This window comes from Chaetura pelagica, unplaced genomic scaffold (assembly GCF_000747805.2).
Source record: "Chaetura pelagica isolate M959 unplaced genomic scaffold, ChaPel_1.0 scaffold405, whole genome shotgun sequence".
Taxonomy (NCBI): Eukaryota; Metazoa; Chordata; class Aves; order Apodiformes; family Apodidae; genus Chaetura; species Chaetura pelagica.
The window spans coordinates 4,567,676-4,583,746 of NW_009953489.1; the positions used below are offsets into that span (position 1 = coordinate 4,567,676).

Sequence of the window (16,071 nt, forward strand, 5' to 3'; positions counted from 1 at the left end):
AGAGGCTGCAGTGACCAAGGGGCTGTGGGACTCTGCCTCGTTTTCCCTTTGAGCTGCAGGAGGGACAGGGCTGAGGCAGCATTACCTGCTGGTCAGAAAGTGGCACCTTCTTACTCAAGAGGAAGAAACTGTAGTGTTTTAGTGGAAAACTCTGCAAGTTAATTCCCTCTCCTCGTCCTCCCTTCTCAGGTCACCTCCTGTCCCTGGCTGTGGTGTCAGGCTGGCACCTTTGCCAGCTGGACCCCATCCACAGCCTGTGTTTCTGGAGATAGGCTCCCAGTGCCTGCACCAGTGGGTCAGTCCAGGCCCTGGGGCTGCTTTGGCCCCAGTCATGTTTTCCTGACCCTGGCTCTGCACAGCTTAGAGTCATCCCAATGTTTCTCCACTTGCTGCCCATCCATCAAAAGCTGTCCTTGCATCTCCTGGGGTTGTGCTCACCAGGCTCCTCACAAAGACAGGGGTAAGGCTGGCACTACCTCCTGCAGTGTCACTCTTGTTCACTGATCTCTGGGCTCAGTAACCACAATAAAGGTGAAAGCAGCTGCCTGTCCTAGTGTCCTGGGGAAAGAAAAGGCAGGACTGGGGTGATCTGTGCTTTGTTAGAAGGGAGAAGCAGGCTGGAGAAGCTCAGCCTTAGCAGACCCCAGCTGCCTGTTGGGGGTTATACTTCTTCTACAACATGGAAATCAAAGATAGGGATGGAAATGTAATAGATACAGTTCAGGCTCAGGAGAACCAGCTGCCTGATTTGGTTTTATGAGTGGTTTTACAGGCAGTCTTGTCCTGGTGGTGTTTGGTGTGTGCCAGAACTTCCCTCCAGAATGGCCACAACTGGGGAGCTTCAGGTGAGTCAGGCACAGCTGCTGTCCCCAGGCACAGTCTGCCCAGCTGTTTTGGGGCTGGAGGGGATTTGCTCCTGAGCAGTTCAGACACTGACATGCACTTTAAGTGTTTCTGTTTGCAGATTTGTGGAGGAGGAGGGGAATAAAAAAAAATGGTTTGCATTTTTGGCAGCAGTTTTAATAAGCTGAAATATCTTTACCTTGAGTGAGGGTTGTACATGTGTGAGTGTTCACATGTGTGTGCACCTGGTGTCACAGCCAGAACTTGGGGACCAGTTTCCTAAGCCCAGTTCTGTCCCAGGTTGTGCCCCTTCCCTGGAGTCCCTGCCCTGACCATGTTCTGGCATGACCCAGGAATGGACAGCATGGTTTTAATGGGAAATCTGAGAACTGGGAGAGGGGGAGATTCAGGTTAGAATGCTTTACAACTTCTTAATGAAAAAAGAAAAAAGGGTAGTGAGACCCTGGAACAGGTTGCCCAGGGAAGCTGTGGCTGCCCCATCCCTGGCAGTGTTGAAGGGCAGGTTGGATGGGGCTTGGAGCAGCCTGGGCTGATGTGAGGTGTCTCTGTCCATGCAGGGGGTTGGAACTGAATGATCTTTAAGGTCCCTTCCAACTTAAACCATCCTGATTCTAATTAAGAACTCAGGGGACTCTACAAACCTGAGTGAATTACTCCCCATCACCAGGAGGGGTGGAGGAATAAAAGCCCAGTGCAGTGACTTGCCAAGGGTTGTATAGTGAGAAGGCAGCAGAGCTCAGAGGAGAACTGGCTCTTTACTTGTTCCAGTGCTTTGCCTCACCCCCTAGACCTGGAAGAAGGAAATACCCCTGCTCTGTATAATATTTGTAAGGTACTTGCATGGCAGCTAATGAGTACAGGCAGCTCACCTCCTCCTTTAGGAGAACAGCTGGAAAGCAGAATCCTGGCCCTTGACACTGATATCCAAAGGCCATTCCTGACCATGCAGTGACATGGGATTGCCCAGGACAGTGTGAAGCCAGCACATCCAGCATACAGTGAAATATTGTGGGACATGCCAGCCTGGATTCCAAGAGCAGCCAGTCCCTCACACATGGCACTGAGACAGGGGGCTTATCAGCTGGTGCCCAGTGCTGTGGGATGGCTCTTCCTGGAGCTCCCTTGGTTGCTACTAACCCAGGGATCTTTGCAGCATGGCACGTGTGAGGGATGCATTGAGACCCCAGGCACCAGCTAGGGATACAAGCTGGTTTTTCAGTATTTTCCTCCCACTCCAAACTAAAAATACAACACAGTTAACATGTCATTTGATCACAGTAAATGCTCTGCTTGAAAGAAAATTACTTGAAGTGTCTTTTGTCAGATTTTGACTCGGGCAAGTCTCTGCAGAAGTCCTGTCCAGGTGGAACACAGCTCACTGAGCACAGGCTGCTCTAACCATAAAGCAGAGGATGGTTACAGCACTAGCTTGGCACAGATTGTTGCTGCCACTAGCCCAGGAGTTCCCACCTCACTGCTGGTCAGGCTGATGAACTGACTTCTGCACATGCAAATCCAGAGTCATAGTGATCTTGGAGGAATTCCTCTAGATTTGTGCTGGTGATGTCAGGTCTGGGCTGGTAGCTGTTGTAATTGAAAAGTGAGAGTCCCAAGAGCTTTCTTTATCAGCTGCTGGGATGTGCAAGGCCCTGGGGTGTTGGAACACCAAAGCCAATGACATGGCTTTGCTGGTCCCCAGGAGAACACAGGACACTTGATGAGCTTTGAGGTGGGCAGCCCCATCTTGGCTGGAGGCGCTGGGGAGAGTCATCTTCCCTGGAGCATGGAGTGGCAGTGGGAGCTCCAGCAAAACCCTGGAGCCATCCCTCACTTGAGAGTGTGCTGGGTCTCTCGGTGCCTCCGCAGATCCACCTTGCGCTGGAAGCCCTTGGCACAGAGCTCACAGCTGAAGGGCTTGAAGCCGGTGTGTTTGCGGCTGTGAGTGATCAGGTTGGAGCTCTGGCTGAAGGCTTTGCCACAGACCTGGCATTTGTGAGGCTTCTCCCCTGCAGGGCAGAGAAAATGGAAAGAAACAGTTTCACAGATGAGAGAAGGGAGGTAGAAATGCCCTTTAGACTCAGAGCTGACTGGCTCTACTTGAGATGCAGGGCGGTGTCAGCCCAGCTCTCCTGCTAATGCCTCTGCACCAGAGGCTGAGAGGAACCAGAGGTTCCTCCAGCTCTGTGGCCCTTGTCCCATCCACATCCAGGGCTGGGAACAACCATGACATGCACCCAAGGCTGGTCAGGAACCACCTCCTTGTCACACAGAGAACATGCAGCTCAGAGATACTTGGACCTGCTGCTGTTTCACCTCACAGGGAAGAATGACTTTCCAGTGCCACTGGGCACATCCCCAGGCCAGTATCTCTGGGCACTGTGTATGTGTATCACTGTGACGGACTCCAGTTTGCATACTGGGCATGTTGAGTTTCTCACCAGTGTGGATGTAAGTGTGTTTCTTCATGTCTGACTTCTGGTGGAAGCGCTTCCCACAGTACTGGCAGGGGTAGGGCCGCGTGTCCGAGTGGATCAGGAGGTGAGTGGAGAGGGTGGAGGAACGTTTGAATGTCTTCCCACACATCTTGCACTCAAAGCTCCTCTCCTGTTAGGGGAGGAAAAGTATGGGATCTTTGTTGGCTGCAAGACATGTGACAGAGCTTGAAGAGTGTTCAGAGTGTTGGGAATTACTGGATTTGATAAGCAAATCTCCTTGGCTCGTGGACTGATGGGCTGGGTGCAGGGAATGCAGGAGGGTTACTTATGGAAATGGATTCCATCTTGTGATCTAACTCCTGTGCCCTTTAGGGAGGAGGTGAGGCACAGGAGAACCAGGAGCAACAATCCTCCTATCCAAGGCATTTTCCAGGGCAGTCTGAGATCTGTGAGACCAAGACCTATGATCTTCAGAGCTGCTGTCACTGGTATTTGGTTCTTACAGGAAAGCCACCACGTTTGTAACTTAGGGAATGTTACTTCCTTTATCATGGAGTAAGCACCAGTCCCAGCACTCCTGAGCTCTAGGGAGTTAGCTGGCTGGAAGCACATTGCCCACCTGGGAGTGAATGTTGGTGTGCTGCTCCAGGCTCACAGCATGTCCAAAGGTTTTCCCACACACTTCACAAGCAAAGGGACGGGTCCCACTGTGGGACCTTCTGACATGGACCTCCAGTCCATGGGGAGTGGAGAACACCTGCAAAACAAAATGCCGGGGATTTATTTGTTTTAAATAAGGCAGCTGTGTTTCCCTTTCTGTTCTCAATTCCTTCTCTTCATTTGATTCTTCCCACTCATGGGCCATGTGAGCTGCATTATTCCCAGCACCCTTGTCCCCTAGTCAGAAGGACACGTAGGTGCCCATTTTGACCCACTTTGGTGTAACCCAGTCAAACACTGATGTGTGCAATGAAAATCACTCCAGGCCTTCCCCATCCCCGAGGCTCTCCTCTGTGACACACCTTGTTGCACTTCACACAGTGGTAGGTCTCCATGTCAGGGGAGTAATGCATGCTGTAATCCAGAGGAGGCTCAGCACTGGGCAGGAGGTGGCTTCCATACAGGCTAACTGGGTGCTCCAGGAGGGCTGACTGCATGGTGGAAGACATCTGTTGGTAGCTGTAGGGCAGGTGGTAAGCATCCCAAGAAAAGCCAGGTTTGTAGAAGGTGCTTGTCATGTTGGTGCAGTCCTTCATCTGCAGACTTGGGATGGCCAGCTCTGAGTTTGCAAAGGAGAGACAGAAGTGAGTGTTGTGCCATTGCCTGCAGCTGGGCACCAGTACAAATGCTCCACAGGTACCATTCCCCCATGCAATGTCCTGCCTGACCTTGGGAGTTGCAATTGGTAACCTCCTCCTTCCTTGATTCAAATCCTGATCCCCAGGCAATGTACCTATCATGATGCTGGTTTCAGTCTGAGGAAATTTTAGGGGAGAAGGGATGCTGTGGGAATATTGCTCCCCACCTACCCACTAGCCCTGCTTCATGTGGTGTTTCAACAAGTATCATGTGGCCACTCACCCTGACCCATTGAGCATGGAATTGCATTAGTCCTTGAGGTCTGGGGGCTCACTCATTGGGAATCTTAGCATCATCCCTCAGGGAGATGCTGATCTAGACCAGAATTGTGAAGGGAAATACAGAATGCTCCTGGAGAGCTCTGCCTGGTGCAAATTTGACCACTGATGTCAAAAGAAGGTCTGTCAGTTACTCAAAATCTGGACCCAGCCATTAGGGGCTCCATAAACCAGCCCAGCCCTGACCTCTTTTGGAATTGTGTTCTTGGGAGGCAAACCTTGAGCTGAAGGGCCTGGTACCATCCTGCTCAGGTACTGGACAGGGACACTTTCTTCTTTTGGTTCAGATAAGTCCTGTTCTTGTTTTGGAACCATGTGTTGTAGGTCTTGTTTCTTGATGTCTTCTGGTGTCTTGTCTCCTCTGGCTGTAATCACACAGGAGAGTCACAGTTAGTTTATTCTGGAGCCTGTTAAGGTGAGTTTTGTATTTATGTATGAACTCATGCTTGGATACATGAGCCCATGCTCAGTTCCCTGAATAAGTGCAGGGTGGAGTAATCATCATGGCAATCAAGGTCTGTTCAGTGCTAAGAAAGGGAAATTCCAAGCAGGATGAGATAGGCAAGGTAGAGTGGGGCAGGAAGAAATCATGGGACACTTGATATCTACAGAAAATTAACCCTAGTAGGGGGACGTCTGTAAGAATAATTTCCCTATTTAAAACTATTTTCATTTGTGTGGATAATTAACAATCACTAACTTATTAACCTCTCCACCCTTACTGTAAGAAATTTCACTATTGTTAACCTAAACTTATGGATAGGGAAGCAGAAAGGGGAGGTAACTGCTTATGCAGTTGTGAAGGTGACCACAGGGCCTTGTCTCCTCCTGCCCACACATACTTCTCCATGCTTGTCCCAGCCCTTAAAGAGACCAACCAGCATTTTTTAGGAGTAGAATTTATAGTAAGAATCTAAAATGGACAGAGGTTCAATAGATGTGCCTCCTTTCAGCTGGAGATGGGACTGGGCTGCTGAAGAATAGTATCCATTTGTTGTCCAAACCCTCTTGTGCACCAGTGAGACACAACAAATGGCCAAAGGATGATGCCAGCACTGGAAATTAAAATTTCCTTTTCTTTTTTATCAAACTTATCATAGGGCTGGGCTAGAATTTGATAGCCAGGGCTAGAACAAAGGGTAAATTGAGCCTAGATTTGAATGAAGGGAATTTGAATGGTTCCTGAAGGAAGAAGAGAATTGTCCCAGCCCTGTTGGGGCATCAATTGCATGGGTGGCTGTGGGAGAGCATGAACAGGAGCAGAGGGAGGCAGCAGCAGTGTTGGTTTGTGTTCATATAGTTTATAGCAGCCATCTAGTGTTTTCTCACTCTAACTGTACCCTTCCTTATCTGGAGGAGGTGGTAACACACTGAGGTAGAGATGTAGGTCCAGGGGGAATATGGATAGTGACCATAGCAAGCTGGAGATGGAGGTGGCAGAGCTGAGTTTGAGGAAGCCAGACAACCAAGTGCAAGCTCTTGTCCCAACTGCCAGCTGCCTCCATTTGGCCACTTTTTCTAAACATGACCACACAGTAACCTTACATCTCCAATCTCCCAAGCAGGAAACAAAGGGAGGATCTAAATTTGGGTTCAGTGGGATAGTGTGGATTTGGCCTGGAGAAAGAGGGCACAGAGTGGGGGATCAGTCAGTCCTTTGACTGACATCCCTGTGTGGAAGCCTCTAGTTGCTCTTCAGCTCACTTGTCCCCCTCCCTTAGTTTACCTGCTCAATTATTGATTTCCCTTGGTGTATTCTTACAAGCCCAGTGGGTGGATTGACTCACCAGGGAAGGGAGAAATGATTGGATCCCAGGTGAGCACAGACAGGTCATCTTCCACAAAGCGGGGCTGATGGTAGGTATGAGCCTTCTTGCTCTTCACCAAAAAGGAACGTGGCATTTTCCATTCACTGCCTGGGCAGAAATACAGAAAAGCATCAGGTAAATCTGTGGTTTGGGGGGGGTGTGCAATTTTTTCATTTGTTCTCCCAGCACATCAGCTCTGTATGCAGCAGAATTAACTCTTCTACTAGAGACACAGTTCATCTTGAAGGTCCCTCTACCCAGCTGAAGAGCAGGGAGTGGTTGCATGATGGATCTTGACTCTGGGGAAAACACAGAGCAGTGGAGGGGACTAAGCAAAAAAAAAATTATTTACAGACCAAACCTGTGTCTGTAGCAAATATAGAATCGCCCTGGTTGGAAGGGACCTTGAAGATCATCAAGTGCCACCATAAGATACATCAGAACCCAGGATCTGTGTTGTAGTTCTCTGCTCTGGCTACAGGACATGGTGCATCTTTGACCTTACCCTCCCTGAGGGGACAGAGTAGGGTCCATGGCTTGGAGACCACCCCTTTGAGAGAGTCTGAGTGTTTGTACTGCACCTAGAAAAGCAGTCAGTCCCCCAGCCATGACATGGGCTCCTCCATGAAACAGCTACACAAAAAATAATAATAGAAACACCATCAATAAGAGGAGAAACACAGTAGAAAATCCCATCAGCCATGATGTGGGGTGGGCTTCCTTCTCTTTGGTTGCAGCTGTTTTTTATATTCTGGCTGACAAACAACAGCCAAGCAGAGGCTGTGCTGGGTGAGAGAGAAGTTACCTTCTGGATCTGACTCAAATCTCACAGACCGTTGAAATGGTGGCTCAGGGACAAACATAAAATGCTGAAATTTAATCATACAAAATTCTCTTGCAATGCATCTGTTATCTGCACTACCCAGAGCCCAGCCCGCCCTGAGCCTGCTCCCCAGGGCTAGTGGCTCTTCCAGTGAAGACAGTGGGACAACAGGCTGGATGCTGTGGACAGCAAGATCAGCTGGTGCCTTATTTGCATACGTATTTGCATTTTGCCTTGTAATTGTTCAGGATAGTAGCACTAAAATCAAATCTTGCAATATTTCATATGAAAAGTCAGCAGCAAGTCCTGGCTCTCTAGGGATGTGAAAATGTTATCAAGTTCTGGTTTCTTCCTGAGAGCAATTGAAGTGTAACCTACTTATTTATTAAAAATAACAAACCAAAGTTTGCTCCTGTTCAGTAGGAGTGACCTGAGAGGTCTGTGTAAGTCAGGAGAATGCACTGGGGGTTCCTGGAATCCCAAACAGCCAGGGAAGGAGACCTGCTCCCTGGGGTTCAGAAAAGCCTGCACTAGCCCTGCACACTAAATACAATTACACAGCCCAGTGCTGGTTGGTTCAAAGATCCCAGGGTCAGGTTCACAGCAGGACTAACTGCTGCAGGTATGTGTCCCATGGGATTCACACCACAGGGGCTGCTGTGGCTTCCAGCCTGCTGCTCCCAGTGAGAGGTGCTTGCCAGCCTTTGGAAATGCAGTTCTAGCTGAGCTGTCTTTCTAAATCTGGTCCAGGATTCCCACTGTTTCTTCAGGGATAACTCTTGCTGTCTCTAACCATTATTTTATTTTCCCTTTTGAAATGACTTGCTTCTTTTTCTTCATTGTCTTCCAATAAATTTATATATAACTTGAGGTGAGTAAAAGAAAAAAGAGGCCCAGAGTAGATTTGTTAATTTAAGAAAGATGACAAAACAGTTCTGAGAATGAACCACAAGTGTGCCCTTGAGGGAAGGGGCACTGAAGTACATGGCTGTGTTTGCTCTCTAGTGAGGTTCCTTCTAAGCATGGTGATGTCTATCTGCCTGGGAAGGCTGGCAAGTACAGAAATGCCTCCAGCTTGGCACAAACCCCAGCTTGGTACAAACCCCAGCATGTCCTGCCACAGACAGGACCCTTCCAAGAGTGTTCTCTGCTCAGCCTGTGCACCCCACATTCCAAAAGTGCTCGGCTCAGAGGGTCTGGTTGCCCAGGGTCAGCCCCAGAGGGGGTGTCTGTGTGTGGAGCCACTCAGCAATACAGACATGCCCCAAGCCCTTTACACATGGAATTTCCACTCGTGTCTAAGGGATTTTCCTGTGTGGTGGGGCAGGGCTGTGTTCACAATGGAGGGTATTCATACCAGTGAGCTTTAGACATCTGATTTCTCTGCCTGAATCAATCAGTTAATTTCCCTGGGCTTCCCACCCAGTAGAGGAAGAAGCTCCTGCAGCAGGTAATGGAATGTAGGGTGAGAGCCTGCACACAGTAGCACCCACTGGAAGAGTCATCCTTCCTCCTGCCAACTGGAGGACCCCAAGACATCAGCCAGGCATCTTAACCAGGTAAATCAGAGGACTGGAGATGGGTGACATTAGCAGTCTTGCAGTATTTTGTGGCAGCATCCACAGGCTAAGCACATGAAGGCACCAGGTAGAGCCCTTCCTTTCTGATGGTGGTTGCAAGTAGATGCAATGAATCAACAGGATTTTTCTGAATGTGTTTGCCCCAGCAGATGTAAAAGTCAAATTTGAGCCAGTATCTTGGCTGCTGATAAGGGCCTTTACTGAGCACAACGATCCTCAATGCAGTACTGAACGTTACAAAAGGAAGTTACCTTCCCCCACCCAATTTAAGGAGAAAACAGGAACTTGGGAGCCCAAAGCCTAGTTAATTAACAACTGCATTGGACTGTCTTTGTGATTCACACAACCCAGTTAGAGGAAAGCTAGAAGCACAGATTGTGAGAGGAAAAAAAAAATACTATCTCTCCTTGAAACTCAAGATTATCATCACCAAGTGATCAGCTGCTCCTAATGGCTGATGGTATTTCAGAAGGAGAGCAGGGCTATGGACAGGAGCCTCCATGGACTCTTAAAGTCATTGAAGCTTCTGGCAGAATTTAAATGTTTAGCAAAAGGTTGAAGCTAAAGTTTATTTTAATGCAATTTGTTGTTGTCAGCCCCTATGGCAGCAGTTTCTGCCTTGGCAGGCAAGGGAGTTGATTGGGCAGGAGTGCCTACTCAAAAAAGCAGGTGTCGTGGAGTTTTTTGGATTCAATGCAGAATAGAAAAGCAGCAGCCAGTGAGAATGGACATTCTTGTTTGCCATTCATGCAGCTGGACAATAATGTTGTAGTAACCTGCCCCAAGGAAAAGCCAGCCAGAAGGACTCAAGGGAAAAAAAAACAACCTGCTTCATTGCTTTCACTTGAAGCACCTTTGAAGGGGCTTAATTGCCTTAGGTACCTAACTTGAAGCACCTTTGAAGGGGCTTAATTGCCCAGTTGCAAATTCCCCAGTCAGATCCAAAAGCAGACCCAGTGCTGGTGGGTCACCTTCCATGTCCAAACTCAGGGTTCCTCCGTCCTCAGTGATGCTCTCTGGTGATGTTTTCAGAGTGTCACATTTAAAACTGGAATCTAACACGGAAACACTGGAGACTGTGCAAGAACATAATTAGAAGGGTGTGTTTTTGTGGGTTTTTTAGGGGGTGGCTTTTGACTTCAGGATCTTAATTTCACTTGATCCTGTATTCCTCAAGTATCCCTAACTCCCACTTCACTGCACGGCAGCTCACAGGACCCAAATATATAGGATTGGGTCCTTTCACATCATATAGAATAAATGAATGTTCTCACTGAATGAGATGATGGACCTGTTCTTGGTGGCTCCTTCCGAGACAATTCCTAACATGAAACACTAGATCTGGGATAGGTGTTTGCAGGATTGTGCCATGATGAATCAGGAACCCCATTTGCAGTGTAAATTCCATTCTAAAACTGACTTTCCTTTTGCTCTAAATTCAAGTAATCCTATTTTAAAATGTACAAGGTTAACTGCAGAGATTAAACCCTTTTTCCTCACTATGCTCAGCAGAAATACTTTTAACTTGTGACTGATACTTGTCTTCCTTTAAGTTGATAAGTATACAAAGTGTTAGGCTAAAAGAGACATATTTCCTTCCTATTGCTTAATTTATATTTGAATCTTAATATTAATATTTTTCTGTTCTTTCTGGCAAAGGTGAAGCTTCCAAAAATAGACTTTTCAAAAAAGAAAAGCACAAAATAGAACATGACCTCTGACATTTTTAAGAGCCCAAATAAAAGAAGAGGTTTTACAGACTCTTGATTCTAAATCTAAAGTCATATTCAAAAGGATTCAAATTCTTTGCAACAAAATTAATCATGTCTTCATTGGTCTGCCCTTGCAAAAAATGAAATATACTTGGGGCAAGTCATTTGAATGTTGCTTTTTGGGTGGAAAAATGAGCAGAACATTTTTAATTCCTGTGATAAGACTGGGGAAATGGACATTATGGAAGGGCTGGCAAATTATGGTGGAAATTTTGCCCAAGAAGTTGGACAGAAATGCTTGTATATCTGTAGTATCTAGGAAAAATGTTTAGAATATAACTAAAACATTTGCTCATTAGAAACCTCATTTAGCTCCTGGTGATGTTGGGAATGCCACTGGCTTTAGCAAACTTTGCCTTAAGCTTCCATGGATAAATAGTGGAATTTGACAAATTTTATATCCATATGTATAGATGCACTTACTGTGTGAACTTGCAAATCATTTGCTTTCCTGCTTGATGTATCGAATCAATCTGGTGGTGTATGAGAAACATCTATAAATAGCTAATTCCATATGTTGAAAATCATTAGACTAATTGGCAAATACTTAGGATTGAAAAATACTAGAGATTTGAAGCAAAAATCCTGAACAGGAGACTGAATTCTCACCTAGCAAAACTGACAGATTAATTGATGTCAGCAGAGGGGTGCTCTTTTCTAAATGTAAAGGTCTGGCCTTATGAAAGAGCAATTAAAAGAAAAAATAAGCCTTGCTCTCTCCTCAGTGCTTAGGTATAAAATTCTACATCTAGAAACTATTCCTATCTGGGACACAGGTACCTGTGACAACTGTCATATCTTTCATATTTTATTCTACTATTGCCATTTTTCACATGTGAGATTTAAGCAGGTATATGATATATGATTTTTAAAAGGTTTGACTCACTTGAATTAAGTGAACCATTATCATAAAGGAATCCTCAGGACGAGTAACTTATGCAGAGGAACATGTTACTTATTTCCAAACACAAGCAAAGAAGAAGAAAAAGCTTGTAGAAACAGGTAAGAGAAATGAGAAAAGCAATGAATTTACAAGTGGTTAATAGAATAAATCAATCACCTGTTTGGGGGACTTTGCTTCACTGGATTTGCCTGGAAATCTCCCCAGACAAGCAAGACGTTGTCTCCTCTCCAGGCTCCTCTTCCACTTTTTCACTCCGTCGCAGTCTGCTGAAATAGACACTTCTCCTTTTTTCTCTCTCTGCTTTTTTTTGTTGTGTGTTGTTGGCTTTTTTTTTTTTTTTGCCCCTGTTCCCCTCCCTGATTTTTCAATCAGATTATTTGTGTCAAAATCTGGCGGTGAAGAAGCGACCAATAGAGAAGCAGAGCTCAGAAAGTATTTGCTTATCAAAACTTTCCAGGACTTTGAAAACTTGAAGGGAATTCACGATGCCCAGCTCGAAACCCTGGGGGCAGCACCCTGCACTGGCTGGGGCAGCTTTGCCTTCTGCAGGAACACTCCTCTGTCATATTGACAAAGAGCATGACAGGGTGAAATAATGTACTGAGCAGACATTTGTTATTTTGTCTTTTTTTGTTTTTTAAAAAAAGAGAGAGTAGCTCTTAAAAAACCTGTATTTTTCACGCACATTCATCCAGGCATCATATCTTTCACAAACAGACACATCATCTGTCTCTCATACACACACATACTTCAGTCTCATAAACAAAACCATCTAGCACATGCATGGAATTATTTTATTCCAGAATGAATCTTTTATCTCTCTAATTTTCAAGGAGACAGGAAGAAATACTTGCACTGTAATAACTGAAAAAGATGTGTGTTAAGCAGCCTTCCTTCTCCCAGGCATATGTGTGCCATCCATATATATTTTAGGCATTGCTCTATCTATATACAGCTGTATATAGGATATAAATATAGATTTAAGAAAGCTCATTAAGCAAGCTCATTAACAAGCATCTTTGCAAAAGGCTCTTCAAGAGCAATAATAAGAGTTTGCCCTTCTATCACTTGCTTTCAAAAAATGTTTGAAATTGAGTTGGGAAATGTGAAATAATGGACAAAGCCCTGGCTGGAGGAGCAAGGTGGAAGGAGGGGGCAGGAGGCAGAAGGACTTTTCTCAGATCACCCACTAGTTCCATAGCAGAGGTGGGAACAGGACCTGGAGAGCAGCAATTTTCAGCAGTCCTTGGGTGTGACTCTTATTTGGGGACAAACAAGGAGAGCTGATCTCCCCAAACGCTTGGAGCAGGGTAATTCCCCTGTTTCACCTATTCTCTGATGTTTACAATCTTCCTGACTGTCCAAGTGCCCAGTGGCAGGAGCTGCATGTGCCCCCAGCGACCCCCCCCCCCCGCACAGCACACGCTGCACGGCTGGGACCGGGACAGCAAAGCTGCCTTCTGAGAAGTGAATCATTTGAGCTGTGTGTTTAAGCACACGTGCAGCTGTTGAGTGCAGGCGCTGGCGCGGGGCCATCAAGAAATGCCTTTACACCACGGAGTTTTGCTGCTCCCTGTGAGCTTTGAAACACGTTTCACGGTTTCCCACAGCCGGTCGCGTTACAGCAGGACTCAGCTGGGTCCCTTTTCCTACAGCAGCACCGAGTGGTGAAAGCACAGGAAGCAACAACCTCTTTTCTGCCCTCGGCTGCTGTTTCCCGGGAACAGGTGCGATCCGGAGACACTTCGGATTCCTCCTGCAGGTATTTTGTGTCCCGCCGTGGTGCCAGGCGTGCTGGCCCTAGCGCTCCCTGCTGGGACAGCCGCAAGTCCCAGCTCCTGTCACTGCTCCTGTCACCGCTCCGTGGCACCGGACAAGCTGAGCAACGGGGGTTGATGCAACTCGGAGATCGGAGTGAAGATTTCACCCGCGTTGAGAAAGATTCAGATTCCGATCTTGACCCATCTGTCATTTACTGAACGTAATTAAAGCAGCAAACAATCCCTTTCCCCCCTCTCCCTCCTCCCCTCCTTATTTATCTAGCTGGGTTTTGCATGAAAGAAACGTTCCCAGGGCATTGTGCTCGCAAGCTGATTTGCATCCTCTTAAACACGGGCACTGGAAGGATTACATTTCCCCGCTACAAAAACAAGCATTGTAACAGAAAACCAAAATGTCCAGCGCAGCTTCGGGGTTCCATGTGAAGACAGTTACAGGAATTAAACCAGGAAAATGACAAGCTGCTGGAAGGACTGAGATGTTGTTTTCTGAAACATTGGAGCTTCCTGGTGCCAACAAGTGCAAAAGCTGCAGAAGGTGCCGCTTCAATTGGAGCCAGTGAAAGCAAAAAACCACAGAGCAGCAGTCGTGCAAAACATCTAATGGCACGTTCAGCAAAACCTCACCAGCCAGATGATTGGAACCTGATGATCTCTAAGATCCCTTCCAACCTTGACCATTTGATTATTTGAGAGGTGCTCCAAAGAACACTGCATCTCCCAGTGTCTGTAACTACACTGAGCAGCTGCAAGTGAAACATCTGTACCAGCTGTTCTGCTTCCCCAAGTACCATCCTCAGAGCACGGCTCTGCATGCAAACTGAGCCCTGATATGAGGGGCACAGATGGGTCTCTTTTCTGTGTGTCATCACTACACTAGAGATGGGTGGTTCAGCTCTCACCCATCCCTTCTCCCTTGATTTTACTTCACGAGTTCCTAAGGAGAAAACAGCTGCAGGACGGGAGCTCAGTGAACTGTCCCCTTGGCTTGCTGTGCTCTTGCTCTTCCCTGGATTTCTGTTTATTGCTCCTGCTCCGGCTTGTCACCTCCCCTCTCCATTGCAATCGCCAGCAAAAGGTGATTTATACAAGCTGAAGGAAAAAAACAACCAGAAACCCGGGGTGCCAGAGGTGCGTTTTAGGCTGGAAGGACCTCTGAGCTGACCCCGTGTGGCCGTTCTTAGTTTGTTCTTCCTGTTGATAAAATTTTCCCTGTTCTCTCTCCACAGAGAGCTGAGCTGGGCTCACACAGTCTTGTGCTGGCCCTGACCCACACATTCTAGTTCTGCTCACACCTGAGGACAGTTTAATTTTGTATATTGCTCTGAGTTCTTCCTTCAGTCCATCCTGAGTAAATCCCAAGATTATTAAATGCATAGCTCAGTAATAATAAACAGGTTAATTACAACACATTGTGTCTACTCTAATGCAGGTATCTTCCCTTTCAAACCTAGCAGCAACCCCCTCCTGTAGCACTCATGTTTTCTTTGTCAATTCGAATGTAATTAAATCACAGTAAAATAACACTACTAATTGCTTCCAGCTCTTTTCTGAAGCTCATCCTAATTTCCACTCTTTTCTGTGGCAGATTAAATAAACACATCCCCTGCACAGCAGGGAAAAAAAAAATACCATCACTCAGTCCAGCCTGCAGTAAATACTAATTGCCATGCACCAGGCAGGGCTGGATTAAAAAAAACATGCTGGCTCCAAGCAACTCCATCTCATCCAGAAGTGGGATGACCTACTGCAGGTCAGCCTGAAGGAATGATCTCAGCCCTGCAGGGATGAGAGCTGCACAACACAACTAACCCCATGGAAATTAAAAAAAATCAGCTGATAACTTCTCTGATGGGGCTCTAATCTGTTTTTCTTTTCTTGCACCTAGTTTCTACCCTGTAGATCAAATGTCTTTGATTCCTACTGGTACCTGAGGGCATTTCCTATGGGTTGAAGAGGGAGTTGAGCAGCTTGACAAGCAGCCTTGGGTGCATCCCCTCCTTGGAGAATGGGAAATGCTGAGACCCCGCTGGTCTGGGGATGGAAACATCGAGCTGAAAACCTGTTGGTGTGACACACAGACCTGAAGGCTGGAGAACCTGCCCTGAGGTAACTTCCACCCTTCTTTCCTACCCTGCATTTTCCACAGGGAAAAAGTAAGTCTTTAGGAGGAAGGCTGACATGTGTGATGTCATGTAGTCACTGCATTTCAGCAAAGAAAGAAAAATGCTTGTTCATGGTTTGCACGAAGTGCTCAGTGTTCCCAAAAACGAAGTTTGCTTATTACCCATGTAGAAAACAAGCCCATTTGGGCTCTGCCCTGCAGGTTCCTTGCAGGGCCTCTGTAGCACGGCCCACACCTGCCTCTTACCCCACGCTCACACAGGCCCCTTTTGAGACCTCCCTCTTCCCTTTCAGCACATTCATACACTTAAAAAAACCCTCTTCCAGCAAGGAGCCTGGAGCCAGG

The 16,071-nt window shown here is 46.8% G+C and overlaps 1 protein-coding gene across 1 annotated transcript; it reads right to left on the minus strand.

Annotated features, from left to right (window-relative positions):
* Window positions 1–2,416: 2,416 nt before the first annotated feature.
* Window positions 2,417–12,024, minus strand: GFI1B (growth factor independent 1B transcription repressor). The gene is made up of 7 exons (XM_009998871.1): window positions 11,980–12,024; window positions 6,724–6,852; window positions 5,155–5,301; window positions 4,322–4,578; window positions 3,919–4,056; window positions 3,303–3,468; window positions 2,417–2,870 (listed from the first exon to the last, which is right to left on the minus strand). The coding sequence occupies exons 2-7, from the start codon at window positions 6,836–6,838 to the stop codon at window positions 2,692–2,694; spliced, it is 1,002 nt and encodes a 333-aa protein (XP_009997173.1). The 5' UTR covers window positions 6,839–6,852; window positions 11,980–12,024; the 3' UTR covers window positions 2,417–2,691.
* Between the last annotated feature and the right edge of the window lie 4,047 nt (window positions 12,025–16,071).